This window comes from Accipiter gentilis, chromosome 5, assembly GCF_929443795.1.
Source record: "Accipiter gentilis chromosome 5, bAccGen1.1, whole genome shotgun sequence".
Classification (NCBI taxonomy): Eukaryota; Metazoa; Chordata; class Aves; order Accipitriformes; family Accipitridae; genus Astur; species Astur gentilis.
This window is the reverse complement of record NC_064884.1, coordinates 43,742,228-43,768,315: the sequence shown is the minus strand read 5'-3', so window position 1 is coordinate 43,768,315 and position 26,088 is coordinate 43,742,228. Positions and strand designations below refer to the sequence as shown.

General features: G+C 53.5%; 2 protein-coding genes across 23 annotated transcripts in view; one reads left to right on the top strand and one right to left on the bottom strand.

Annotated features, from left to right (window-relative positions):
• Positions 1 to 428: 428 nt before the first annotated feature.
• On the bottom strand, positions 429 to 7,236 carry SLC25A39 (solute carrier family 25 member 39). Of its 4 annotated transcripts, none has more exons than XM_049800887.1 (12): positions 7,083 to 7,236; positions 4,558 to 4,666; positions 4,422 to 4,481; positions 3,738 to 3,782; positions 2,926 to 3,035; positions 2,726 to 2,793; positions 2,466 to 2,590; positions 2,126 to 2,299; positions 1,865 to 1,974; positions 1,605 to 1,686; positions 1,423 to 1,503; positions 429 to 1,341 (listed from the first exon to the last, which is right to left on the bottom strand). In XM_049800887.1, exons 2-12 carry the CDS (start codon positions 4,652 to 4,654, stop codon positions 1,223 to 1,225), a joined length of 1,071 nt encoding a protein of 356 aa, XP_049656844.1. In that variant the 5' UTR covers positions 4,655 to 4,666; positions 7,083 to 7,236; the 3' UTR covers positions 429 to 1,222. The 4 variants fall into 4 exon arrangements, with proteins under 4 accessions (XP_049656844.1, XP_049656845.1, XP_049656846.1 ...); XM_049800888.1 differs by having other exon boundaries at positions 4,422 to 4,458; XM_049800889.1 differs by lacking the exon at positions 3,738 to 3,782.
• A 7,589-nt stretch (positions 7,237 to 14,825) lies between these two features.
• MAPT (microtubule associated protein tau) overlaps positions 14,826 to 26,088 on the top strand; it is a 51,638-nt gene continuing 40,375 nt past the window's right edge. For 18 of the 19 annotated variants that reach the window (XM_049800856.1, XM_049800855.1, XM_049800851.1 and 15 more), the window contains exon 1: positions 14,826 to 14,914. The gene's annotated coding sequence lies outside the window, so the exon portion shown is untranslated. Of the gene's footprint in view, positions 14,915 to 14,960; positions 15,667 to 26,088 lie in introns of those variants that run through there. The other variant, XM_049800839.1, reaches the window with a different exon arrangement.

Here is a 26,088-nt window from a genome sequence, read left to right as displayed (position 1 = left end):
AATCAATAAATGCAGCAAGCTGAGCTGGCCTCCGTGAGCTCCCCTCCAGCCGGGAGAGGGAAAGGGGGTGAAAAAAAGAGCCCTTGTGGCCCAAGCCATGAGGCTTTGGCACAGGCAGGGATGCTTGGGGGGGAGGGGGGGTTGTCTAGTGAGCCTCCTCCAGCCCTCCACCCCAGACCATCAGGGCAGGGAGAACACCTTTGGGACACAGCAGGTCACCCAAGGATAGGGCAGTCCCTGCCCCATCAAGAGCAGGTTGCTGCTGCAGGTAGCAGGGAGGTCCTGGGGTCTCCTTACCCCCCACTCAAAGCCCAGCAAGGACCTAGTGGATGACAGCACTGTGCCCATGCAGCAGGGACACTCCTGTCACCCATGGGGATGCCTTCCACAGCCCCAGCGTGCAGGGAGCAGGGAAAGAAATCCTTGCCTTAAGAGACAAATAATATTTTTTTTATTTAAGAAAATAAGAGAAGTTATTCCCCCCTGGAACCCCGGGGCAAGCTGGGGCAGCACCTGACATGGGGCACAATGCTGGGGCAGGCCCTCGCGGTGAAGGGAGGGGGCATAGGCAGAGGTTGCTATTATGCCTGCCGGCCCCCCCAGAGCAGCAGCGAGGTCTGTCCCCACACAGGGTCCGAGTCCAGGGTCTGCCAGGGGATGGGGACAGGGACACCCCGAGTGGGAGGGGAGGTCCAGAGGCAGGGAGAGGGTCCTGACGTGTCCCCATGCCACACAGAGCTGGCAAGGGGATGCTGTGCGTGACTGATGGCAAGGAGGGGCAGACCCCCAGCTGGAGCAGGGCTGGGGGGCCCAGGCAGACATGCAGAGAAGCCCCCCCGAGGGTTTGGTCCTCGACAGAGCCCCAGCTCCCATCTCCTGCCCTGCCGAGTCTCCTGGGGCACCCTGTCCTTGCCAGAGCGTCCGTAAATCCAGCAGCAGCATCTGTCCAGCCTCAAGGGATGAGTGTGGGGGACTCCACATCCTCCCCAGTGTCACAGCAGCAGAGGCACAGATGCCCCCCAGTGCAGGTGGGGATGGAGAACGGGGCCGGGCTGGCCCTGCCTCTGTGCGCAGGCAGCGGGGAGGCAGAGCGCAGCACGAAGGCACTTGGGCTTTTTGCACAGCCGAGTGCGGTTCGCTGTTCCCGAGGTGCCTTGCCAGGAGCAGGGTCGGCACTGTCCCCCAGGGCACCGGCCACATCCAGCCCTGCCCCAGCCCCAGCTCACAACCCACGCAGCCGCCGCTCCTGGTTCAGCTTCTGGAAGAAGGTCTTGCCAAATTCGTAGGTGCTGATCATGATGGCGCAGGCGGGTGCCACCTTAATGACACGGGGCAGGAAGCCTGCAAGGACAAACCTGTTAGCCCCTCGGTGACACCAGGGCACCAGTAAACCCCAGCCCAGGGCTGGGGGCACGTCCTTACCTGCAAACAGCCCCCGAGTGCCAGACTCGGCACGGATGCGCTGCATGAGCAGCCAGGTGGAGGAAGGCTTCGAGGCTGTGACTGCGGGGAAAGGGGAGCGGGTGAGGGTCTGGGGATGCCCATGTACCCACCAGGGAGTCCTGGTTGCCCCCCAGGCATCTGCCCAGAGCCCAGCCCCTCACCTGGGTGCACCTCGCTGTCTCCCAGCTCAATCTGCCGCTGGGTCTTCACCACATCAAAGGGCAGCGTCAGCACTGCAGCCACCTGCAGGGCCAGCAGCCAGGCGGTGAGCTGGAATGTCACCATCCCTGCCCAGTGCCGGCTCTGCTGTCACCTCCTGGTGCCAACCCAGCCCCATCCCTTGCTCCCCGTGGGGGCCATTCCCCCGGCTCACGGCTGAGTGAGCCCCTGCGCAGCGCAGACCCCAGGGCCCCAAACTCACCGTCCCAGAGACGGCCCCAGATGTGAAGCTGATCATGAACGTGGCCTCGTCCAGCCGGGCCTGCCTGCAGAGCCATTCCTTCACCACCTCATAGTTAAACCAGTAGAGAGCTGGGAGGAGATGAGAAACACCACTGCTATGACAAAGTACCCCAGACACACCAACCTCCTTCCTCACCCTGCACAGGGCTGCCCTGGCCCGTGCTCGTCCCCACCCCCATCTCCCAGTGCCACTTCTCAGCCCGTCCCCCCACAGCCATACCTGAGAAGGGGACATCTCGCAGCACGGTGGGTCCCCAGCCCCTCCAGAGGGACAGCCAGCCATCCTGAGCCACCGCCGACTGGATGCAGACACCCAGTTCCCGGTAGCTGAGCTGCCGGGACTGCATCTTGGTGCGGATGAGCTCCAAGGGGCTGATGACCGTCACAGCACCCACTGCAACAGAGGGGACATCGGGCATCAGGGGGCATTGGAGCCATCAGAGCACCATGCCAGGAGAGCCAGGCGCTGAATGCAGGCACCAACAGCCAAGAGACCTGCTGTGCTCTCCTGCAAGGACGCAGGGTGGGCATGGGGGAGATGCCCACAGAGGGGTACTCACGCCTGGCAAGGGCCCCAGCCAGCAAGGGGATGTGGTGCCCCCGGCTTCCCGTCTGAGCACGCAGGTAGTCCCGGAGCTGGTCGTAGGTGGTGAAATAAATGACGGTGGCTGGCACAGCCATGACCCTGCCAAGGAGGAGGGGTGTGAGGGGCATGCATGCCCTCCCTGGGGGCTGGCAGGAGGCTTGGGGCAGATGCCCATGTGCCTGGGCAGGCATTAGCACCCAGACACCCCCCCCCCCAGGCAGGGTCGAAACTCACAGGGTGGGTGGCAAGCCGCTCCACAGAGACCTGATGCCCTCGTAGCGTGTGATCTTCACAAAAGCATCCTGGGGAAAGTGGAGCACCAGGGACAGGGGTTAAAGGGGGGAGATGGGCAAGCAGCCCCCCAGCAAACACCCCGACCCCCTCTCTGGGACAGGGAGGCCCCTGCCCACCCTCCCTGTGCCCACAGCCCCTACCAGTGTGCCCGTGAAGTGGGTGGGGGCCTTGTACCAGGCGGTGCAGCCGTTGCCATTCTGGCAGACATACAGATGGTCCATGAGCCCATTGCAGTAGAGGAAACACTTCCCTGGGGGGGAAGGCAACAACATCACCATTAGACAGGAGACCCTTCCCCTCTGCCCCATGCCCAGCCCATTTAATCCGCGAAACCATCATCTCTTCCAAACCGAGACCAAGGCCAGGAGAGGGATCACCCTCCAGCAAGGGTCTGACCACAGGCAGGCCCAAGGGGCAGTGGGCATCCAGCCCCACTGCAGGGACAGGGACATGGCAGGAGCCATTGCCAGCAGCAGGAGAGGTTTATGCCTTGCTCGGCGTCAGCTCCACTGTCCCGGCAGAGTGGGGATGCCATCACGGGGAACCAGCACGGCCCCTCCACCGTGCTCTTGGACCAGGCACAGGGATGCCGGGCAGCAGGGAACAAGCAGGGCAGCGGAGACCCAAGGGGACTTTGATGTAGCAACAGGACAGAGTGACAAGACAGGGCAAGGACAGGGGGACCACAGACAGACAGACCTGTTGCACAACAGACCCACAGCAGACCCCCTGGGCAAGGACCCAGCGGGGATGTTGCACAGCCAGCCCAAAAGCAGGGCTGCAGGAGCAGCTGTGGGGCTGGGGGATGATCACAGCCCCCACACGGGAGAGGGATGTCCTCTTAGCCAGAGGAGCCCAAGCCACCACCAGCGGGGAAGCGAACCAGGGTCAAGGCTCGGGAAAGCAAAGCCGCTGGTGGCAGGAGCTGCCTGGAGCCCCTGGGCATACTCACATGTGGCCTGCTGAGCGCCCCAGGGCACAGATCGCACTGGCAACGCTGAAACACACAACGGGGGACACACTGAGCGATGACACGGGGGATGTGCCACCTCCCCGGGCTGGGGCACACGTGTGTGCTGCAGCTCCGAGCCAGGCAGTGGGAGAGCTCCATGAGTGAAAGGAATGCATGCCCCTGCAGCCACTTCCCAAGCAGTCCCTACTATCACCAAACCAGTCCCTTGGGACTAGCCCCAGCCTACCGGCCCCGTAGGGAGGGAGGCAGAGCCCACAGGGTCTCTCCTGCCCCACAAAAGCTATGGGGAGCAGCATGGAGACAGGCACAAAGGCAGCGGGGGAAAGAGCGAGCAGCCAGAGCAGGCTGAGCCCTTCCACCCCGCTCCCTGCTGGGCAGGGGGCTGCCGGGCACAGCACTGACCCCACTAGCATCAGCATGGGGCTGCAGAGGGGGAAGGACTGAGCGAAGCATCAGCCCAGCTCCCCCAGCGGGGCCCCCTGAGCCCATCAGGACAAGGGGCCCATGGTAACCTGCCACCTCGCGATGGCCCCACGCTCAAGAGCCGAGAAGTCCCCATCGTCACCAGCTCTGCCAACCGAGACATCCACGTGGGCTGCTCGCTGGCTGACTGGGGGGTGGGGGGCTGGCCGGAGACCCCCACCCTGCCCTGAGCAGGGTTACCTTTGGAGAAGGGGGTCCTCTGGGCCTGCAGCCGGATCTTCACCACGTCCAGCGGCGTCACTGAAACAACACCATCCTTCAGCCACACCGCATTGCGCCAGCCCCCTGGCACCCACCCACTCCCCATGGTCCTCACCGAAGAGGGAGGTGAGGATGGCCCCCGTCCCCGAGGCCAGCATCTGCTGCAGCGGCGTGATGCCCCCGCCGGGGCTCGGTGATGTCTTCTCAGCCATGGCACTGGCCCCCTGCAACACATGGAGGGGGGATGCTCAAGGCCTGGGGTGCTCCTGGGGGGGTCCCTGCCCAGGGATGAGTGATGGCTCCCCGAGGAGCTCCCCCCCCCCCCGCCCCAGCATCCCCACTCCATCAGTGTGAGCACAGGCGTCCCACCTCCAGCCTTGCTATCGGCATGGCACAGGGCAGGCACAGCCCCCCCCGTAATCATGCTGTCCTGGGGTGGGGGGGACAGGGACCGCTCCTGGGGCCGGCTCACCCCGATAACACCCCCCCCTGGCCCCACCGCTGGCAGCAGGCCCAGACTTGCTGGAGAGGTGGGGATGGTCCAGGACAGCCTTCCGTGTTCTTGGGGAGGGAGGATTATCCCCGCCCTGCACTTGGAAAATTAAGGGACAGGAAGGAACAAAGTCCAAAGACCAGCCACACCACAGCAGCCACCCCCAGCCCTGGCTGAGAAGGGAGCAGAGCCCAATGCAGCCATGGCGGGACACCTGAGGAGGGGGGGATCTCCCTCCTCGCACAGGGGTTGCAAGCTTGCAACAAGCACCCTAAAAAAGGTTTGCAAGTCCAAAACCTTCTGCATGCCTCCCCCGCCCTGCTGCTGCTCCCCCCGCTGAGGCTTGGCAAAGCTGTGGCCCCCAGGGCCAGCGTCTCTGCCCTCGGGAAGCAGGGGATATCGCACCCTTCCTGCGAGAGGAGGACGCGGAGAAGCGAGCCCAAGCATGCTGTGCACACTCAGGACCAGCTGCTCCCCCTCGCCGCAGCCTGGGGACAGTCCTCATGCTGGGACGGGGCTGGCAGAAAGGCTTCCAGGCTTCGTGAACCCACTTTTTTTTTTTTTTAAAGCCAGGGAATGCAGGAAAAAAAAAAACACCCTTCGCCATCTGACTCAGCAATTTGCAAGGTCAGAGCAGTCACAAATCTCTCAATTACAGGCTTCAGACTTGTTAGGTGCCCAAGGCTGCAAGCGGGAACGGGTCTATCCTGGAGTCACAGAAACCAGCCCCACCGGGAGAGCCGGGTGCTGTTTGCGGGGTGGGCATGGGTCCCATTGTGCCTGTCACGGGACAGCAGCGAGGCGACGCAGCACCCTGGCACGCTCCCCGCGGACCACACAGCCATTGCAAAACCATGCCATGGGCAGGGCACTCGCCCCAGCGCCGGATCCTTCCCTCCACATAAACCCTTACGCAAGCAAGGGGAAAATCTCTTGCTCACAGCACTGCAACACCTGAATGGCTTAAAGCTATTTATACGTGCCACAACACGGCCGTCTCCCTTGCTGTAAGGGGGGAGCGGAGCACCTCCAGGGCACCAGCAAGGCCTTCCTGGCCACATCCAAGCTCCCTTCTCAGCTGCAAGCTGCTCCCTTTTCCATCCAGGAAAAAATATAAGCCCCTAAAACCATGACCCAGACCCCACCGCTTGGTCCGGAGCACTGGTGGGTCTGGGTACAGCGCTGTGATGCTTGATACAAAGAGGGAGGGGGGAAAAAAAAAAAGCAAATATGTATTAAGACGATAAAGGCAAGAAGCTCCAGGGGACATGAGGAGCTCAGCAGCCTCTTCCCGCGCAGGAAGGGCCCAGCTGGGTGTTCGAGCCTGAGCGAGAGGGAACACTGATGGAAATCCTGCAGGCAGACCCCTCAGGTGCTTCCCAGCACCTGGGCTGCTCCAGCCTGGGGCTGTGAGGCTCTGTGGGGGTGTGTGTCCCGCCCCTGCCCCATCTCTGGAAGTGCCTGAACAGCACCAGGGGTCTCATCCTGCCTGGGCACACCCCTGCCTAATGCCACCCTGGTTCGGGCAGGACCCGGGTGCTGCCCAAACAGGCAGGGACGGCTGCTAGCGCTTCTGGGGAGGGCGGACTCAACCATGGGACCCACCGCATCCACCACCCCCCCTCCGTGGGTGGCCCGGGGGACAAACCGTCCTCGCAGGGAGGGGACAACGACAGATGCTGCAGCTGATGCACCCAGCCTGGCTCGCTGTCACGGGGAACCCCCCACGGACGTGGGGAAGCCCCCCCTCCCCATGCTGCAGCTTGCAATCCTACCTGGGGCCTGCAGCCCCCCTCCAAGGTTTGCACCCCCTCCCTCAGGCTCGTAGCCCCCAGCCCAGCGCCGTACTCCCTCCGCCGGGGCTTGCACCCCCGCCCCCCCCCCCCCCCCAGGCTTTGCACCCCGTGTCCTGGGGTTTGCACCACCACCCCCCCACCCCCCCGGGGCCCCGTTCCCCCCGCACCCTCCCAGCAAGGCCGGGACCCCATGGGGAGGGCCCGCGGCCGCCTCTACCCCCAGCACGGCCGTACGACCCCCGGTACCGGGGGAAACTGAGGCAGCGGCCGTGCGTGCCGGGTCACGGAGGGGAGTGGGAGATGGGGGAAAGAGGGGGGGGTCACCGGGGGGGGGGAGGGGCCGCGCCCCACCTGTTCATTCCAGCCACGTGCGGCGTTTCCCTCCGCCGGGACCGGGAGGGGGGCGGGTGGTGGCGGCGGCGGCGCCTTTAAGGAGCCCCATGGGCGCTCCGTGCCCCACCGCCGCGCGCCGGCCCGCGCGCCACTTCCGCCCCGCGCCGGCAGCCCGCGCATGCGCCCTGCCGCTCGCGCGCCCCTGCGCCCCCTGCCGGGGAGGGGAAGGGGAAGGGGGGGGCGGCGGCACCCGCGGGGGCGCCCGCGCGCCGGGGAGCGCCTTGCACACTCAGCGTGCTGGCAGAGGGGCGACTTGCACACTCGTCCTCACCATACTAGCAGAGGGGCACCTTGCACACTCAGCGTGCTGGCAGAGGGGCGCCTTGCACACTCGTCCTCACCCTGCTGGCAGAGGGTCGCCTTGCACACTTGTCATACTATCAGAGGAGCACCTTGCACACTCATCCTCACCGCGCTGGCAGAGGGGCGCCTTGCACACTTGTCCTTGCCATGCTGGCAGAGGGGCCCTTTGCACACTCGCCATACTAGCAGAGGAGCACCTTGTACACTCACCCTCGCTGTGCTGGCAGAGGGGCACTTTGCACACTCACTTTCACCGTGCTGTCAGAGGGGATACCTTGCACACTTGCCCTTGCCATGCTGGCAGAGGGGCCCCTTGCACACTCATCATACTAGCAGAGGAACGCCTTGTACACTCACCCTCCCTGTGCTGGCAGAGGGGTACCTTGCACGCTTGCCCTTGCCATGCTGACAGAGAGGCACCTTGCACACTCTCCCTCGCCTTGCTGACAGAGGGGTGCCTTGCACACTTGCTGTGCTGGAAGCCTTGGGACTGTCATGCTCACCATCCCAGGGCCATGGGGGTTTGCACACTCACCACACTGGAGGCGGTGGGGTTTGCACGCTGGCTGTACCAGAGGCAGGCGGCACTCAGCGTTCCCTACGGTGCGTGCCGGGGCAGGTCAGGAGATGGGACTCATCCGGGACCCAACGTGCAGGAGATGCCCCGTTACGTGCGTGGTGCTGTGCTGCTTCTTCCCAAGGCACTGAGCCAGGCTCTGCGCTGCTCCACTGACTGCTAACGAGGAAGAAAACCCGTTAGTTCCCTCGAAGCCAAAGCTGGCCCAAACACAGCAAGCACACATCTACCCCTTCCTTTTGCAGTCTCTTGCTTCACCTCTGCTGTCACCCAGGAAAAGGGCTGGATTTTGTCCAGCATTGGAAGCCAAGCCTAGAGGTTAAAGCTAGACCCTCCTCCACGCAGCGCCATGGCCAAAGCTGCGGAAGTTTTGGGATTTAACCTAAGCAAGGGCAACAGCACAGCTGGTGCAGCACAAACCTCACCCCATGAGCAGAGAGGCGGCTTCTCCATGTGCAGCAGCCGCAGCTGGGATTGCAGCAAGGATGCTCTGCAGGGCAGGTGTTTCCATAGCCTGGTCCTACTGGTACCAGGAATAGCAAAGAGGAATCATCTCCTCAGAGGTGCTGCTGCAGGGGGAGTGGTGCACCAAGAGCCAGCTCCCACCCCACTCCCCCTTCTGAGGTGTGTGGGGGGGGGCCAGCTGAGGCCTTTTAACCCAAAACAGGCTGAGGAGGCGGGAGCATTGGGGCCGATATAATGCTGGCTACGAGAGCCCCCAGGGAGATAGGCTGTGGGTTGGTGTGTGCTTTGAGGGGAATGGGGGTTTGGGCCCAAAAAGAGATATATGTGATATGTTAAGAGCTTTGGGGTTTTTTTTTTTGCTATTTTGCTGTGTGTTACATAGCTGGAAAATCTTTTAGTTGAAGGGCTACAGGTTGTCTTTTGTATTTGTAGACCTCCTACCTAAGGGTGGCTTTACTTATGAACAAGTGTGAGAAGAGGGTTCTTAAGGCCCTTCTCTGGTCTTAGAATAAAGATGCAGTTAAAAATGTGCTGTTATGCTTAGAGCTGCACCCCTCAAAATGGGCTGCTATAGAGTCTGGTGGTAGCTCATATTTCTATCAACAGGTAAAAATGTTGGCAAATTCTCTGTTACTTCTACCTGCTCCTGTAGGAGTTGTGGCTTAAATTTGGGACTTGCCTTGTCTGGGAGGCTAAAATCCTCTCTCTGCTTAATGTAGTTGCCTTAAGTTTGCTCTTTGCACTGTATTGAATGTGCTGGTGTTTCCTGTGGAGAGTCCCAAGTCCTTTTGTGCGAAGAAGTGAGTTCTCCGAGGTGGTTTATTTCTGTTAGCATTTTAATCTAGAGAAGGTGCTTTAAGCTTGCTTGTTCATGGGCTGATGGGAGAGTAGCAGAGCAGTGCTGAAGGGTGTCCTTGCACCCCACCGATGATGGTGTTGCCTCATGCTGTAATGTGAGCTGGTAACAGCAGATGGCTCTCAAAGCCCCTCTGAAACCTGGATGGACGCTGCCAAGGAGCACAGGCTCTGCCCTGGCCCCTCACAGCCCCAGCAGGTGACAAGTGGTGGCTGACTGTGGGTGCCTGGGGCAGAAGTGGGACAAGGTAGTAGTGGTGCTCCAGCTGGTGTGTCCTCCTGGTAACATGCAAGCTAGAGGTTCCTGGTGATTCTGCACTTGTGTGCATGTGATAACTTCACCACAAAACCTGTTAGTGGCACTGCATAATGGAATCCTCTACCTAACTTTAGAGTAGGACTGAACTTTTGTCCTGACTTAAACTCAAGGATTAGAGGCTGCACTGGTGCCTACACCCCTCTCTGCTCCCCCGTGAGTGCCATCCTGTGGCAAGAACAGGAAAGACTTCAAGGACACGCAATCTACAGATGACCACCAGCAGACTCTGCCTGGGCTAAGCAGGAGCAGTCTAGGGCTGCAGAGTCTGCAGACACAGTGGTATTTTGTAAGCAGCCTGTTTTGCCCCAAAGCGATGTTCCCTGTCTCGCTGCAGAACCGGCAGAGCTGTGGTGGCTGGTCTCCTCCAGGAACAAAGTCCCTTCTGGCTGCTGGCATCTCTGAAGTTTGTCAACAAAGGTGTCAGCTAATGTCAGGAGCAGTGACCAGGCTTCAGCCCTGTGAGCTGCTGCTGGCAACTGGGTAGAGGCTTTAGGCACCCTGGGTTTGTGCTTGAGGGAGAAGAGCTGCTGGGGCTGTTAGCCTGGGTGCACAGATGTAAAGGGCATCCCAAACTCCCTGCAAGCACTTGCTGCCCTTCCTTGATACCAGGTCCAAGTGAGTCTTGACTTTGTAATGTGAGGCTAGGAACCTAATAATTCCCACAAGGTCATGTAGGTGAATATATCCTGTAACTCCCTAATGAGTCAACTCTGCCTGTTACAGATACACAGGGTTTAAACGATCTGGAAAGCACATTGTAGTGGGTAAATTAGAAATAGAATAATGATTAATTAAAAAAAATATATCCTTGGGGTATTGGGTCTTATATCTTCTATTTGTAGGTGTTGGGCTCTGCATGCCTTCCACACTGCTCAACTGAAAAGAAAAAGGACAGAAAAAGAAAAAATCTTTTTCCAGCTGGGGTGGGGGCAAGAGGAAAGTGTATAAGATGGTCTAAGTGCCTCAGTCTCAATTGTCAGGTCTCCACTTGCTAAAGTGATCAGAGGGAACATGGTGAATTTGTTTTTTCCCGTGCTCTGTGCTGCTGAGAGGTGAAGACCTTGCTGGCTAGCTCTTTCTGCTGAGTCACGGCCTGCTCACTGCCTGCGCTGTCCTACCACTGAGGGTGTCTCTGATTTACATTTTTGCAATACTGCTGGCCTCAGCGGGAGTTATAGGGGTGTATCGTGCTCCAATTGCCTGTGAAAATGAAACGCAAGTTGACTTCAGTTGGAGAGAACTGTGTCCGAGTTGCAAATATGTGCATTTGGTTTCAACTTGTGGGGAACAGAGCCAGCTGAGCTCTAATCCCCTCTTGAGCTGTGAAGTTACACGCAGAGTCAGAGCTGCTGGTGAAGGTTTGCATGAGTCTTGTTCTGGTCTGCTCAGCGCAGGCCTGGGTACTGCCTGCTGTTACTAACAGTGTACAAGCATGGCTGGGAAGACTGCTTGTGTAACGCCCAGCTCCCTGCTGCGATCTCCATGGAGAGGCTTCAAAGGATGGTGGGCTTTGGAAACCCAGCTGGCTCCCTGTTCCGATGCCATGTCCGCACTAGCGGCTGTGGCCTGGGAAGCAAGTCTGGGGGCTGCGTCTCCCTGGGGCTTCCTTATTTAGGAAGGGCTCATCCTGTGGTCTCTCAGCATGCAATAGCATCTGGAGTTGTTTCGGAAAAATCAATCCTGTCTCCTTGCTGGAAACCATTTTGGAAGGGATTAGCCCATTTCCATTGTTTAGGCGAACTTTAAGGGCCAGGTTGCAAAACGGGTCTGAGTAGTAGTACTGTGATGGAATTAAGCTAGTGCAGAATTTGAGTATTTCTTTCAGCTAGGATCATTATGGTTTTGCAAAAGCCATGCTTAATCTGAATTAAGTGACTGAAATGAAGCAGCTTGTGGACAGATGAGGCCCTGGGGACATCAGACTTAAAACCACTATAACCCAGAATTCATAACACAATTGTGATTCTGCAGGTCAATTCCCACTGCAGGTGAGGGCTGAGAAATTGTCCCCTACCTTCTGTATCTATCACCTGCCAGGTAAAACCTTGATACAGTTGTGAAAGAGGTTACAAAACTCACCTGTGAGGAAAATGGGCCTTGTCTTATGGATGAAGAAACAAGTATGGAAGATAAAGGCTTAATGCTTTCCTCCCTAAAGGTTTCCTTTATAATTTGATGTTAAAAGTAGTGTCTTGCTTCCACCTAGCAGCAGTATGGGCCAAAAGGAATGAAGGGGAAGAAAAAGCCTAGACTGAGTTAGAATGGTAGGATAAATTCACAGATCCTTTTTCGTATAAACAAAACCACCCTATGAACATGAAGTGGCCAGAAAAGCTCTGTGCAGTAATTAAAGTCTATATCGGCTGTCAGCCTGCTGTGCGTACAGGTAAGAAATCTGCCTACAGAGTGTTTCTCTGCAGTTCTTGGCCAGCGCAAGATCTGTCAATTGCCATGAGCTCATTCCACTTGGGGCTCAGAGCACTCAGCTGCACTTTGGGACTCGGACTGCTCCAGTAGTTCCTGTAACATCTTGGTATTGATGCAGCAGCATCATGCTTCCATCCTATACAAAACAGTGTGCGCCTGCTGGTGCAGGTAGTGGAGGTGGAGGGCTGCTGTGCCTGAGATGTAGTACAAAATGAGTGTCTTGCTGCACAGTGGGGCTTTGCATCAAAGGGATGGATCTGCAGCAAGCCAGAGATGTGTGTGTTAAGATGTAGGGAGTGAGGGCACCTGAAGAAGGGAGGGAATCTTCTCCCAGTTGCTACCCCTCTGACCTGGACATTCAGCTCATGTTTTTGACCCCGCAGGGTGTTGGTAAGAAGGAGAAGCTGGATATAGATTTGATTGTTTCTTTGCAGTAATCTTGTTTACCAAGAAGATCCATGTACCTCCATGTCTCTAAACACACATGGAATTAAACAGCAAGATGCTCATTGTGCCTTTTCTAGATAATACTTCTTATGATACTCTTATTTTCAAGTACTGCGCCACCAGGCTTCCGTGGCTGTGCCCTGGGCCAGGACAGGAAGGTGCTCACTTGTGTGATCACAGTCCTGGAGGACTGGCTGTGAGGAATCACTGCTGTTTTACTTGAGACTGGTAGTACTGTGATCCATCAGTTGATGCATTTAATTCTTGACTAGCCTTTGCCAACAGATCTTCTAAATGGCCAGAATGTGGTAAGAGTGGCTGTGCCTGAACATCAGCTGGGACTGTCTAATGATGCTTCCCAGCCCATGATTTCTTGGATCTGAAAGGGACTTGGTGCCTGGTGAGCCAAGACCTCAGGCAAAATGGAGCTTTGAGATGACTTTAGAAAGCCAGGTGTTAAATGAGGGTGGGGAGTCCGTTTTAGTTTTGTCTTTAGATGAAGAAAGAGTCCTGTTAGAGGATGTTCAGCTGATTTGCAGTCAGTATTTGTGTTCCTGGTACATCTGTACTGCCTGTAGGAAGAGCTGCTGTTCCAGAATTGGACTCCAGCTGCTTGCACTGCAAGTTCAAATTCAGTTTGTTTCCTCCTTGTCTCACAAGGATGGATCCCCTTGTAGCACTGCAGTATTTATTTTACGATCCCCAAAGCAGTGATATTTTTTTGAGGGAAGCTGTGCCTACCCTAGGAAAATTCTCCAACTAATTTATAGTGGGTACTTTTTAGCCAGTTTTAAAATGGGCAGAAAAGAGCCATTCTCCTGGCTTTAGATGCCTCACCTGTTTCTATTGACCTGAAAAAAACTATCTCAGTGTTCCATGTTCACAAATCCAGATTTTTTTTTTCCCCTCATATGACTGTACTTTGTACTTCTGCAGTTATTGATACTGTAGTAAGACAAGGGCTTTGACTCTCCATAGGCCTTTATTCTAACCAAGATGGACCATTTCCAACCCAGGCTGCTTTCAAAAACCTCTGGTGCTAAAGGCTCCACATCTGTTTCTCTTTTCCCCTGTTGAGCTTTCCCCTTCACAACCTCTGCCAGAAGCCTGTTCTTAGACTGGACACTTGCCCTTGATTTGCACCTCAATGTTTCTCAGGAAAAACTGAAACCTGAAGTCTGTCTGACAGAAGATACCTCCTGCAGTTTCTCCACTAAATCCAATTACCAGGGATAGTAACCCTGTAACACAAGGCAGTAATTCCATTGAGGGATCTCCACCGTGTCCATAACGCAATCAAGCTGAGCCAGAGCATCTCACTACTGTTCCAGATGAAGCAGGAAAGCTGGAGAAGGACCTTTTGGAAATATGACTTGTTTCTTCAGCTTATCCCTTCACTTTCCAGTACTTCAGGCAAGGTTGTGGGCCCTGCGTTGGGTGGTGAGGGAACCCAAATGCTCCCCAATGCCTCAGGGTGATTAACATGTCACCTGTTGACTCCTCCTCACAGGTGTCTGCTGAACCGGATGTTAATTAAAGTTGCCCACCACTGTTCCTTCATGCATGCTGTGGAATCCCAGTGCCTATCCATTGTAAATGTAGCTAGAGGTGTGTGGATAATGGCCACAGAGGTGCCTGCCTTGTGTAGGGGAAAGCAGCTTTCCCTTTGTTAGTGTGGAGCTTACCAGTGGATGAAATTAAAACCTAGATGGCTGTATGCTGTAGCTCCTCTCAGGGTCTGGTGAATAAGGTAAGGGCATGCTGTTAGCAGCTAATGAACCATTAGTATTTTCATCTCCTTGGATATTGAGGAGAGTGGCTGATGGCACAGCCACTGAGGTGATGAATCCAGCCCCTGAAGCAGGTGTCTGTGTGGGATGCCTGGCTAAACGCAGGCTGTGCAGAAAACTGGAGCCAGGGCTGGGAGAGGCAGTGTCTCCCATCACCCCTGGGCTGTGCCGACGGTGCGGGGGCACAAGACACCCCGAGCCAGCCCGAGCTCTGCACCCCTCAGCGCCGACCACAAAATGGCGCCGGGGGCGGGTGGGGGAGTGACCGGGCGGGGGAGGGGAGCAGGGGCAGCGCGCGAGCGCCCCCTGCTGGGCGGGGCCGCACGCTCCCACTTCCCTCAGACAAAAGACCGCGGCGGCCCCTCCCTCGCACCGCGCATGCGCTGACCTCGACCGGGGAGAGGGCTCGGGGGAGGGGGGGGGGGGGGGGTACGAGCCGGGCGGCGCATGCGCTCTGCCGCTGCGCCCCCCCCCCCCCCCGCCGGCTCGGCGAAGGTTCCGGAGCTCGCGCGCGCCCCCCGCCCCTCCCCGCCCCCCGCCCCGCCCCGCCCGCGCCGCCGCTGTCACTCGCCGCCCGGCTCCGGTGCGGACTCCCCTGCAGCGGCAGGTAGGGGCACGGCCTCCGGCCGGCGGGAGGGGAGCGTGTGGGAGGGTTGCTGTACGGCCAGATTCCCCCTCTCCCCAGTCTATTGGTACTGCTTCTTGCTTCGCCGAAAGCGTGAAACGGGGGGGAGAGGAGAAAATAAAAAATAAAAAATCCAAACCCGACTCTTTCAGCCCCCAAAAAATCGCCGCGGAGGTGTGTCACCCCCGGTGCCGCTTTGCCCGGGGGGCCGCCTCGGCAGCCCGCTCGCTGCAGCAGGGCGAGGGGCGTCCCCTGCGGCAGCGCTGCCGCCCGGCTGCAGGTGCGCGGCGGGGCGGGGTGGCCGGTGGGAAAGGAGGGAGAGGGGGGGCGGATTTTTTTTTCTCCCCCCTCCCTTTTTTCACCCCCTTATTTTTTTTTTTTTTTTTGCCCCGTTCCCTGCGGCAGGTGGGGCCGGGGGCTGTGCCGGCGGGGCTGCGGCAGGAGGGGCGGGCAGCGCCTTCCCGCCCCGGCGCGGTGCCATCTTCTGCAGCCGCCCTCGGGGAGGGGGGAGGTAGGGAGCAGCTGTAATTAAAAAAGATAAATTAATCAATAATAGAAAACCATGAGGAAAAGGCGTTTCAGAAAACGGAGCTGTCCACGCCCAGCCTTGAAATTTGGGGGTGGCAAACGTTATTGAGGTCACGGAGCTCTGGAGTTGCCTTGCTTTGTTGCATCCCCCAAATGCCCCGGCCGAGGGATTCCAATATTTAATGTTACCAGCGAGGCAGCCCAAGGTGGGTTCCTGTGCTGTTAAGCCCTGGGTGTTTTCCAGCCAGGCTGGGGATGCTGGTGCCGATCCCCGTGGGTTTGGGGCTGGGGTGGTGCTACTTGGTGTAACTGGTGGTGTCGGTGGTCCCTGGATGTGCCTCGCACCTCACAGGTGTGCCGGTGTAGTGCTGAAATTGCCCCCTTGTCCCTTTCGTTAGTCTCTTTCCATGCTGTATGTTCTTTCTTGTCCTAAAATTGCACCAGGTGGGGTGTGGGGCTGGCCCCCTTTCTGGGGTTCGCTTTTTTTCCTTTAGCTGCTGGGTATGTCTTTGTTTTAAGTCTAACTTCACAGATGTGAAAAGGGAAGTTATCTTGCCAGATGTTTCCAGGTGTGCTGCGTGGCACACCTGCCCTCCTGGCTTGGAGCAATTAAACCCATAAGGAGTAGAAACAGCTTACTTCAGGGGAGGGATGGAGATTTCTGCCTACATCCCTGTCTACCGTGTTAGCACAAGGGAGGATTCGGTTAGGGAAAATGATTTTTTTTTTTTTTTTAACACCTAGAAATGCAATCCTGTTGTTCGTTCGCAGAGGGCAGCTGCCATCACTTTAAAGGGAGTTTCTCCTTCCATTTGCTGGTGGTACCACCACGCGAGGTGCAGCTCCATTTGCAGCAAGAGGCTGGTCTTGCTTAGAAACGGGCTTGCTGGAACGAGCAGCTGAGATGAGCTAAGCTGTCACTTCAGCAATTTGTATGCAGCGTATTCCTGAGCTGCTCTGCGTTTATCTGTGTGGATCTGGGCAGATGTCTAATGTGTGTCTGAATGAGTGGAACAAAATTCACTACTGAGAATCATTAATTTGTTCTGTTGAGCAATGACTGCCCTCTTATATCTGATGAAGGGTTTTTGCCTTTGCTGCCAATACCCCAGATTTGGAGTGTTTAATGGTTTTCCTTGTGCAGTTCAATTTTTTTTGCATTTTTTTTTTCTCAAGGTGGTCTGTTAAAACAGGTCTCAGTTGGGTGCTTACAGGCTGCTCTTGAGAGAAGGAAAATTAAAATCTCATTCTCTCTAGAAATGAGAAATAGTCTAGCCCAGTTACACTTTGTTCCCTCTTAATAAGCAAAATGCTTGGGTTTTTTAAGGATCGAAGCAAGGTGCTGGCTGATTTACCTGTAGTGCATAGATGTTTTCCAGGCAGATAATTAACATCCGATGAAAGTATTGCATTTTCTCGTTCTTGTTCTAGAAAGAGTAATGGTCTTTGGAAGGAGGTATATGGCTGTGCCATCCCCCAGTGTTAGCAGAGGTACCTCATGCTGCTGAATGCCCTTGGAAATGAAGGGTTGTGTTCAGGGCTTTGGAATTAAGATGCAGGTGGGGTTTGGTTTTTGAGACTTGGCTCTTGTGCTCTGGGGAAATGGGATGCCTGTTCCACAGGTTGGTTGCTTGGGTCTCCATCCTCCATAAGGCTTGATTGTAGCATGAGAGGATCTTAGGACAGTTGAGTCTTGAACACACAGAGCTTAAAATGAAACACCTGGTGAACTCTGGTTTAAAAGGTTCTTAGGCCATTAGCGTGTGCATGGAGGTGTCCAGTGCTGTGGGTCTGTCTTCATCTTGCACAGCAAGATGGCCAGAGGTTGACCCTTGAGAAACTTAAACTAAACCAGCTCTGCCTGTTTTAATGAGTGAAAGCATGAAGCATGGTTGTCATCGTTTGAAGCCTTTAAACGAAGACTCTGTTTCTCTCTAAAAGAGGACCATTTGTTCAGCCCTGCTCTGGAACAGCTTGCTGCTGATCTGCAGCTTTCAGGTGAACTTGTTGCAAAGGTCCCGTCTGACATGAACATGAGACACATCAAGATGTTGTGGTCTCTGCCTGGGAGAACAAGGCTGTTAGCTACTCTGGAAGGGGCAGGTGGCATCACAGATAAGATGTGGACAATTATCCTTCATCAGCTGGGATTAGCTGAGATGAGGCCAGAAGTGACAGGACCTCTGCATGCCCTGTGGGGAGTTCCCGTGGAGAGGAGATGGGTCCACTCCCTTCAGATGACAAGTGCAATAGTATGGGTTTTGTGTGTGTCTCTCCCTCCCTCCCTCCCTCATTACTTGCCCTTTTCAAGTACTGTGTTAAGTATTTACAGGTCAGGCTTCTAATGTAGTCTTCCTCACCCTGTGTCAGTTCCGCTGGGTTGCCTGCCCTCTGCTTCCAGCCTTTCTTCCCAAGGCATTTCATTCAAACTGTCCCATTCCCTCTGTGCTTAATAAACTACAGTTTCAGCAGGACTCAGCTGGACCAAGTAAACATATTTATCAGTCCTGAACAAGGAGTGCTGCAGCTTTCTCATTTCCTTCCTGAAAGCCATGGGGAAGCCTGCTCCCCTGGCCAGGAGAGCAGTCCTCATAGGATAAAAACAAGGGAAATGTGACACTGCAACTGCTCTTTCCATGTTGAGACTGATCCTGGTGTATCTAGTCAGAGACACTTGTAGCATGCCAGTAAGGTGGACGTCTTCTGCCTTTCATGTTTCCCTGCTTCATTTTGAAGACCTGTGTTCTTCATTACATGCTTGTCCACCTATGTTGCATCATTGTCTTTTTTCAGTGTTCTGCCAGCCGTGGGATTTGGAAGTGTTTGGGTACCACCTTGCTCCTTACGTATTTGCTGGGGCTTAGCTGAGCGGTTCTTACTGTGTAGTAGCGGGGAGTAGAGCAAATTGCTCCTTGATGATGTTTATATTCTCATTTGGAAGTTGGTCTTTGCGGCATCATGGGGCTGTTAGAAATGGCTGGGGAAAGCCACGTTGAAAATGCTTTTGAAATGGTGTGTCTGCCGTTTCTTCTGAAAGCCTGTGTTATCAGGATGGGAGTAACAAATTGTCCTGACACTTACTGCAGCACAACTGTAACCGCTTTGCCTGTTGGCATCTGCGTGTGCCTGTACGGGTGTTTGGCATTGCTGTTTGAGATGCTGGTGCTGGGGTGTGTCCACATCCAGACTTCCAGACAAATCCCTTTTGGTTTGCAAAGTGTTGAAAATTGGATCGTGAAGCAGTGTCTGAGGGGAAATGCTGAGGGTGGCCATTCCCTTTTTTCCCCAATAGGAATGTTATTCAAAAGCTGGAAGAATGCTGTAGATTTTAGTTTGTCTTGAGCAGAATAAGCTTATTTTGCCAGCCCAGCGTGCTGATGAGGCTTGGTTGTTGTCCCTGCATCTTTTGAAGGAGTGCTGCTAATTTAGCTGTAGCAATGCTCCGGCACTTGATGAATTAGTCAAGAAAGAATCAGGGCCCTGGCTTCCACCCAGCACCCAGTATTGTCCAGTTTGCTTAAGGTTGATGAGGTCAGTTGGCTAGTAGGTTGGCTTATTGCTTCCTAGGCTGCGTGCTGGCTGTATGTAGGTGTGGGGCTGGACTGTGAGAGTTAGAAGCTCGTGGTGAAGTGTGCTGGACTTGTGACAGACTGATGGGTCCTTTGTCTGGGTGATGCTGAGAGGGTGTGTGGCATGTCAGGGCTGTCTCTGGAGCTGCTGGAACATGGCACAAGTTTAGGAGGGTCATGGCTCTGCACGCAGGTAAAGCAACCAGCCCCTGAACAACAGGGTCATGTGTTGTGCTTTCTGGGTATATGGCTTGCTCTAAGGTCTGCAGATCTGTGTAGTCTGTGAAAAAGCACTGTGAGCCCTTTCTTGTAAAAGCAAAATGGACCTCTCTAGTTGTATTAGAGCAGCTGAGACTTAAACAAAATCAGAGATGATTGTTTCCCTTGTGTGCCTGCCCTGTAGACGGGTGGAAGGGGAACCCCAGACTCAGCATCTTGGTTATTCCCAGCCTCTGTTCAGAGAAGCATCAGCTGATGTCTTGGGGAGGACAGCGGCTCTCAGGGGATCTCTCACTAGTACTGCAGTTGCATTGGAACTGGGCTGGCTTTCTAGGTTTTTCTGCCCTTCCAGTGTAATCTCTGCTTTCTACCTCAGGAGCTTTGCTTACTTAACTGTGGTGTTTAGACTCCAGAGGTGGGCTGGCGCAGTGTCTGGGGCTCACTCCAAGGGCATGTCCTTGCAGCTGGCAGTGCTTATCAATAAAGGAGGCAGTGCTGCAATGCATGGGTTGCCAGCAGGGCTCTGCCTACCTGTGGAGGGTAAGAAAAGAAAGGAGGTAATTGCAGAAGTAACTTGAGCTGGTTTGCTAATCCTTGCAGAGCAGTACAGAGATGTTCCCACTTATCTCCAACCAGTTCTGGGGAGAAAATGAAGGTCAGTGATCCTGGGCAGAGGTCAGCGGGCTGTTTGGTGGCAGGCAGCCCTCCCAAAACCTTGTAGAGCACCAGGCTGGCTCAGTCTTGCCCAAGGTGCAGCCCTCAGTTTGGGTCACTGCTCCTTCATGGAGATGCACAAGTGGTGGAGTGTCTGCTCTGTCCAGCATTGCTCCCACCTGGCTTTTTAGCATGAACAGCCCTCAATCCCAAGCTGTCTTTGCAGATCGCCCTGGGATGTGGTGGACATAGCAGAGAATTCTGGCCCTTCAGGTAATCCCTTGTGTGGTTTTTAAGGTGGGCACAGCTCTGCTGTGAGAGACTGTGAATAAATCACTGAATCTCTTCTTGAAGTAGGATGGATCTCCTCCATCTGCGAGTTGAAGCTTTGTTTCACACTGAAATCTGCAGGTTGTAGGCTGTTTCTTGAAGTGCCTGTGAAAAGCATATGCAGTTTACGCTGGAGTCTGAAGGAGATGTATTTGTGCCTTTAGACTTGAGTGGATTTTCTTTGCAAGTCTAATGAGCCCTTCATGCTTCTCAGAAATCAATCCACTGATCTTTCCCTTTCCCTTCCATGCAGTTTGATTAGTAAAAGCAGTCATTACATGTGGTGTGGCTCCTGTTTTCAGTGTCTTTTCTTTAAATATCCAAGGAAAGGGAGCACCAGGGGATACCTTCTGTTAAGCTAAAAGGATTATCACCACAGTTGGGCTAATTATTTCCATCTTTGCAGCCTCCCCACTGTACCTGCCCTGACCTCTCTTCCTAGAGCAGATCCGGTATCACTGTCTGTCCATCTTTGCCTCTATCCCCTCCCTTGGTATTCTTTTTGAATTGCTTCAGAGTGGTTGGTGGGATTGCACCATTAGTGCCCTGGGAAGGCAGGTGGATTTGCCTCTCAGCTGTCCTGTTAGGCTGGTCAGTGTGTGTGTTGCTCCAAATGAGCTGTGACTTGGGTGTCTGTGATGATGCTGTAAGGCACATGGGAAGGATGAAGGCTGGGGGATTATTTTGGGATGAGGTGCAGTCTTAGGCGACATACTATACAAATCCATAGGAAGAAGGCCCATATTAAACTCTGCTGTTCATGGAGGAACTTCAGCACTTACAAGAGAGGTGATGAAACCACTTGTGTTCATTGTTTTGAATAGTGTGTGTGTGACTTTGAATGCCGTGTGCTACAGAGTTGCAGGGCTTTCTGCCACTTGTCAGTATTTCACTTCATGGCTCCCCATCAGCTCCTGTCCCAGGCTGTCTGCCTGGAAGTGCCTGATGTAATTTCAGATGGATTTCATCAGTGTGTCATGTCACTTGCTGCAGAATGAAATTCCTGGAGGTGTTTGTAAATGGCTCAAAAAATCTAAAGAAGCCTCTCCCATGATCCTTGAACATGTCCAGCTCAGTAATGTGTATGTTTGTGCTGGCCTGGAGATCTGTCTTTGGGAGAAATCAACTGTCTTCCATACATTGGAAAGAAGTGTTTGCTGGGATGTCCTTTTGAAGTTGAAATTGGAGAAGTAGGGGGTTGTTCAGAGTGGTGAAATTCTTCCCTGCCTAAGAAACATTTAATCTTCTGTTTGATCAAAGCTTGACTTAGATCCTGGGTGTGTTGGCTTGGTCTTACCATGAAAGGGGTGTGTGTGTCTTGCTCACAAGCAGCTCTGCTCCTTCTTTCTCTCAAATGTCCTTTCATGTGAGCTTCCTGGTGCAGGGAACACGTCTGGCCAGCTGTGCACATTCTCAGTTGAGTTGAGGGCAGGGCAAGTGTGTCAAAGTCAAGATGAGAGGCAAAGTGATGGGCAGGCAATGTTTTTCTTGGCTGGCTGCTGTGGCTTCACATATCCAGGTAGCAGAGTGAGTCTTTGGCAGAGGGTGAAGGGCGTTATTCCCCAGTGGTGGGTGGTGGGTGCAGGGACCACGTGAGTTCTCATCAGGCTGAGATGCAGCAAGATGTGAGAGGAAGGGGGACAAAAAGGAGGCCAAAGAGATGGAGTAAAGCTAACTGAGGGCTGAGGGAATATGTGCATACTGTCTTCTCCCTAGGTCGCTGTCTCAGGAAGGGTCTGTTGGCCCTTGGTGACTGGAGGCACGGTAGTGGGAGGAGTGTGGGAGCAGCAGGAGGCTTTGGAGTGGTGATAAGCAGCATGTCTGCAGGATAGTGTCAGAAATATTTGTCCAGGCTGAAAATCTGCTAGCACTGGGCTTCTAGGTGACAAAATGTTCCTGTCCTGGTTTGCAGCATTCAAGGTGAGAGTGTTCATTGAGTGGTTAGTTTGAGGACACAGTGATGACAGAAGGGATGTGCCAGAAAGAGACTTTCCCAAGAGAAGGGGTAATCCAGTGGGATGAGCTTCCCAGAGTTTGGTTTGTAGCTCTAGTCTTTTGTGAACTCTCAGGGTTATGTGTCAGTGCAGGCTGGCAAGGGGAGCCTCTGTATGAAGATGCAACTCTTATCTGAAAGCACACTTCACTTTGGTTAGGAGAAACCTAAGATTTGTAAACGTGGCTCATGTTCCTTTCCTAATGCTGACCCACCTTATACAAAATGCTGACTAGCTCCATGCAGGTGCTATTTTATTACTCTCCCACTGCAGATCCTGGATGTGATGGGGTAAGAGTTGCTGGGACTGAATTACTTTTGTGGTTTAAGGTGAGACCTGTGATGAAGCTGGCTTATGTGGTTGTGTTACAAAAGTAGAGCTTCATGTGCTCTCTGCCGGTAGTTGTAGCTTGTGATGTCAGACATCAGCTGTTAGTAAGCACAAAGCTGGGATTTAATCTGAAGTCAGTATTGCCTTTTGTGGTTCATTTTCAGCTCCCACTTATTTTGAATTCGAGGGCAGGCTTTACCCTAAGCAAATTCTGCCCTCTGAAGTTACTTCTATGGATGTGGTTTTACCTACTGCCTCGTCAGCATGACAAATGATGCTGCCCTGGAGCTAGCTGAAGGGGTTTGTAGAAGTAGCTTTTAACAATGGGCATCTCCAAATTGGACAGAAAACTACATGCTTTTCCCTTGGCATCTTCTGGTGTAATAATGGAGAGCCTGGCAGGCATATGCAAGCAGAAGTAATAAATGTTGCTGTTGGCTACAAAAAGGAAAGCAGGTAAAAAGTCTAGCTACAGATCTACTGCTTGAGCTGTGGTGTTGCTTGTAGTCACTGCCCATCAGCAAGAGAACAGATTCAGAAAGGATGGGACTAAAATGGGGGTATTGAACTTACCCTGTGACAAAGGGAGAGACTTTGAGGCTTGTGAAGAGGAGATGTGCAGGGATTGTAGTGGTGGGTGGCTGACCTGAAAAGGGCAACTGTGAGCTGGAGAAAGGAGTCTACCACGATGCTGCCAGGTTTTGTTCTCATCCTGAGCAGTGTGTGCATCTTGGGCACCTGCCAAATCCCAGCACCATGTGCACATGTAGGCGTGCTGTCCTGTCTCCTTTTCTTTCTCATCAGTCTTTCCTGTTCCTTACCTCTTTCCCTTCCATTTTAAATCTTGCCTAGCAGACCCAGATCCAGGTTGTTCTGCGGTGTTCCTGGGAGCTTCTTCGCTGAGGCAGCTGGTGCTTGCCTGGCCCTTTCCTTAGGTGAGAGCTGAGCAACTGGACTTGCTGAGAGCAAGATGGGGGCCCAGCTCCTTGCAGGCTGTACTGGGCTCCCAGCATCGGGAATCTCTCGTCTGCAGCACTGCTGAGCTGTCATCACTGCATCCTTATTTTATGGTTTTGTAGCCTACTTTGCATGAGTTTTGCCTTTCCTCTGTTCTAGTGTTAGCCGAATTACCTTGCCAGCTCCTCCCTTCCCCCAGGTTCCTCTAGGTGATAGGGGAAGAGAGTCATGAATACTGTTTAATGTGAAGGCACTTATTAATGCTTACTCTCTCAAATATGCCACTGCTTTTATTGTGTTTAATAATAGGGTTTATTGTCATGGCTGTCTGAGGTCCATGCTCAGCTTCAAAATGTGTTTCATCACTGCTGCTCATTTACTCCCCTTATGGAGGGGTTTTTGACTCCATGGGTTTATTTGCTCTATCAACATCCAAGAGCCTCTTGGCACTTCTTAAATGGAAGAATCCTATACTGTGGTTGCAGCAGTTTTTGTGTGCGGGTGAAAAGTACCTTACCAATGCTCATGGCAAAATAGTTTGAAATGGCCTGGGTGAAATACTAGAAAGTCCTCATTAGCAAGAAGGAGCTGGGCATACCTGGGTGATGCTGAAGGGAGATCAGTGTGTGTAAAATGAGTTTTGGCACTGCGTAAGGATTGCTAGGCACTAAAGTTGTGTCGTCTGTGGAGATGCCCTGAATGCTTCTCATCTGTGAAAATGGGCAGTTCTGTAAGATTGGTAAAGCTGTCAGGCTGCGGTGGGGTTTGCTTTGCTGCTGCCTCATCTCAGTGTGAGAACAGAAGCCAGCATCTCCCACCTGCAGTAGACTGTTCTCTGCCTCCCTCGATAAGGAGTGACAAAATGTGTGGCTCTAGGTGTGGTCAGAGCCTCTTCAAATAGTCTGTCTCTATTCATGCACTGCAATAAAAAGAAGCACTACTGAAATACAGGCAACCCTGTTTATTCCAGCCTTTGTATTAGTGATTTAGGGGGAGCCTGTGACCTTAGTGGACATGAATGGATCCCTTGTAACCTGAGACCAGGAGCAATATTATTTTAAGCAAGAAGTAAGGCTCTGAAGCAGGCTGTCCTTTTATACATATCATACATGTGACAGCAGAGCTGCATTTAGAGCTGAAAGAGGATAAAATCCTTAAGATGATTGATTGCATCTCATTTATTTTTAACAAATGTACTGGGGAAGATTGAGCCTGGATTCCTAGACTTGGGGCAGTCTTAAATTTGGACAATTTCCACTCTACATGCCTGTGGAAAGGAAGATGGGCACCAACTGGGCTTCCAGCTAATTCCTGGGTAAAATGAAATACACATGGATTCTGATTTTTTTATTTATTTATTTTTTTTTTAAAGCTTGCTCCTCCTTTAGCCTTTGGGTTAGGAGGAGAAATAATGGTTTTACAATCTTTGGCTGAATTTATGGTCTGGGTTCCCATGTGGATTGTCACTATTCACGCTGCCTGCATCTGCTTTTGTTGCAAATGTGCTCATCGGCTCCATAAAACTAGAATCAAGGCAAGACAGATTGCTACCTGATTGTCATCCCGAGTGGCCCAAACTGGGTGAAGACCAGCTGGGGAGAGACATCCGAGTGCTCAGTAGGGATATGTTTTGTGTATAAAGGATTTTATTTGCTGTTCATCCTTACTTGAAAATCCTTGCTTGTCTTGTGCCTCAGCATGGTTCAAACTGTGCTCCCTCATCATGAAAAATAAAGGTACAAATGCAGCTTCTGTTGCGTTTTTATTGTTTTAGAAGCAAGAGCTATGGCTCTCAAATTCTCTTAACTTGTGCTGGGTATCAGGAGATGCTACCATCTCCCACCGCGCCTCTCATTTGCTGTTTGTGGCATGATGTTTGAAACTCAGAGCTAAAACAGGCACCAGCACCCTTGGCTGAATGGCAGCAGCCTGTGAGCAGTCTGATCAGCTGCTCCCTGTGACTGGGGCCGCAACTTTCCTGTACTCAGTGAGGTATGAACCTGTTGGGATGCCCACCCATTTCCCTATAACTCACTGGCTTGGTTGGCATGTTCCAGTCCCTGCCCTCTCTGTCAGGAGTTGAATGATGCACTCATCCCTAGGCTGTGCTCTTCTGCTGATGTGTTTTGGTTTTTTTTTTTTTAATTTTATTTATTCCTTGAGCTCCTCCAGATTAGTGGGTTTTTTTCCTGCATTTATCTTCTTACTGCCCCTTCTGATACAGATTTAATAAAAAAATGCTGCTTTTAGTTTTTAATAAATACTCTTGTGAACATTTTGAGGGAACAGTGTTTTTTCTGCTGTTACGCAATAACATGACAGGGGAGATGTAAGTGTAGCAGAAATGATTGATGAATGTCCTATTGTTTGTGTCTTTTGGCCTTAAAAAGAGACATTCAGGAAGCATGCTCTGACTTTTGACCTCATCTGAAATGTCTCTTAGTCATGAAAAGCAAAAATAATGCAGAAAAGCTAGACAGAAGCTAAAATCGCCTTCTCCAAGCCCTGTCTTGTTGCATAGTGACTGCTGGGGTGAGGAAAAGTCCTGCTAAAGCCCTGAAAGCTTGCAAATTCT

Excerpts from the sequence above, each read along its gene's own strand:
- SLC25A39 (XM_049800887.1), bottom strand. The coding sequence starts at position 4,654 with ATGGCTGAGAAGACATCACCGAGCCCCGGCGGGGGCATCACGCCGCTG. Across the intron at positions 4,482-4,557 it reads CATCCTCACCTCCCTCTTCG|TGACGCCGCTGGACGTGGTG; the intron begins GTGAGGACCATG and ends GTGTTGTTTCAG. Across the intron at positions 1,975-2,125 it reads GCGAGATGTCCCCTTCTCAG|CTCTCTACTGGTTTAACTAT; the intron begins GTATGGCTGTGG and ends ATCTCCTCCCAG.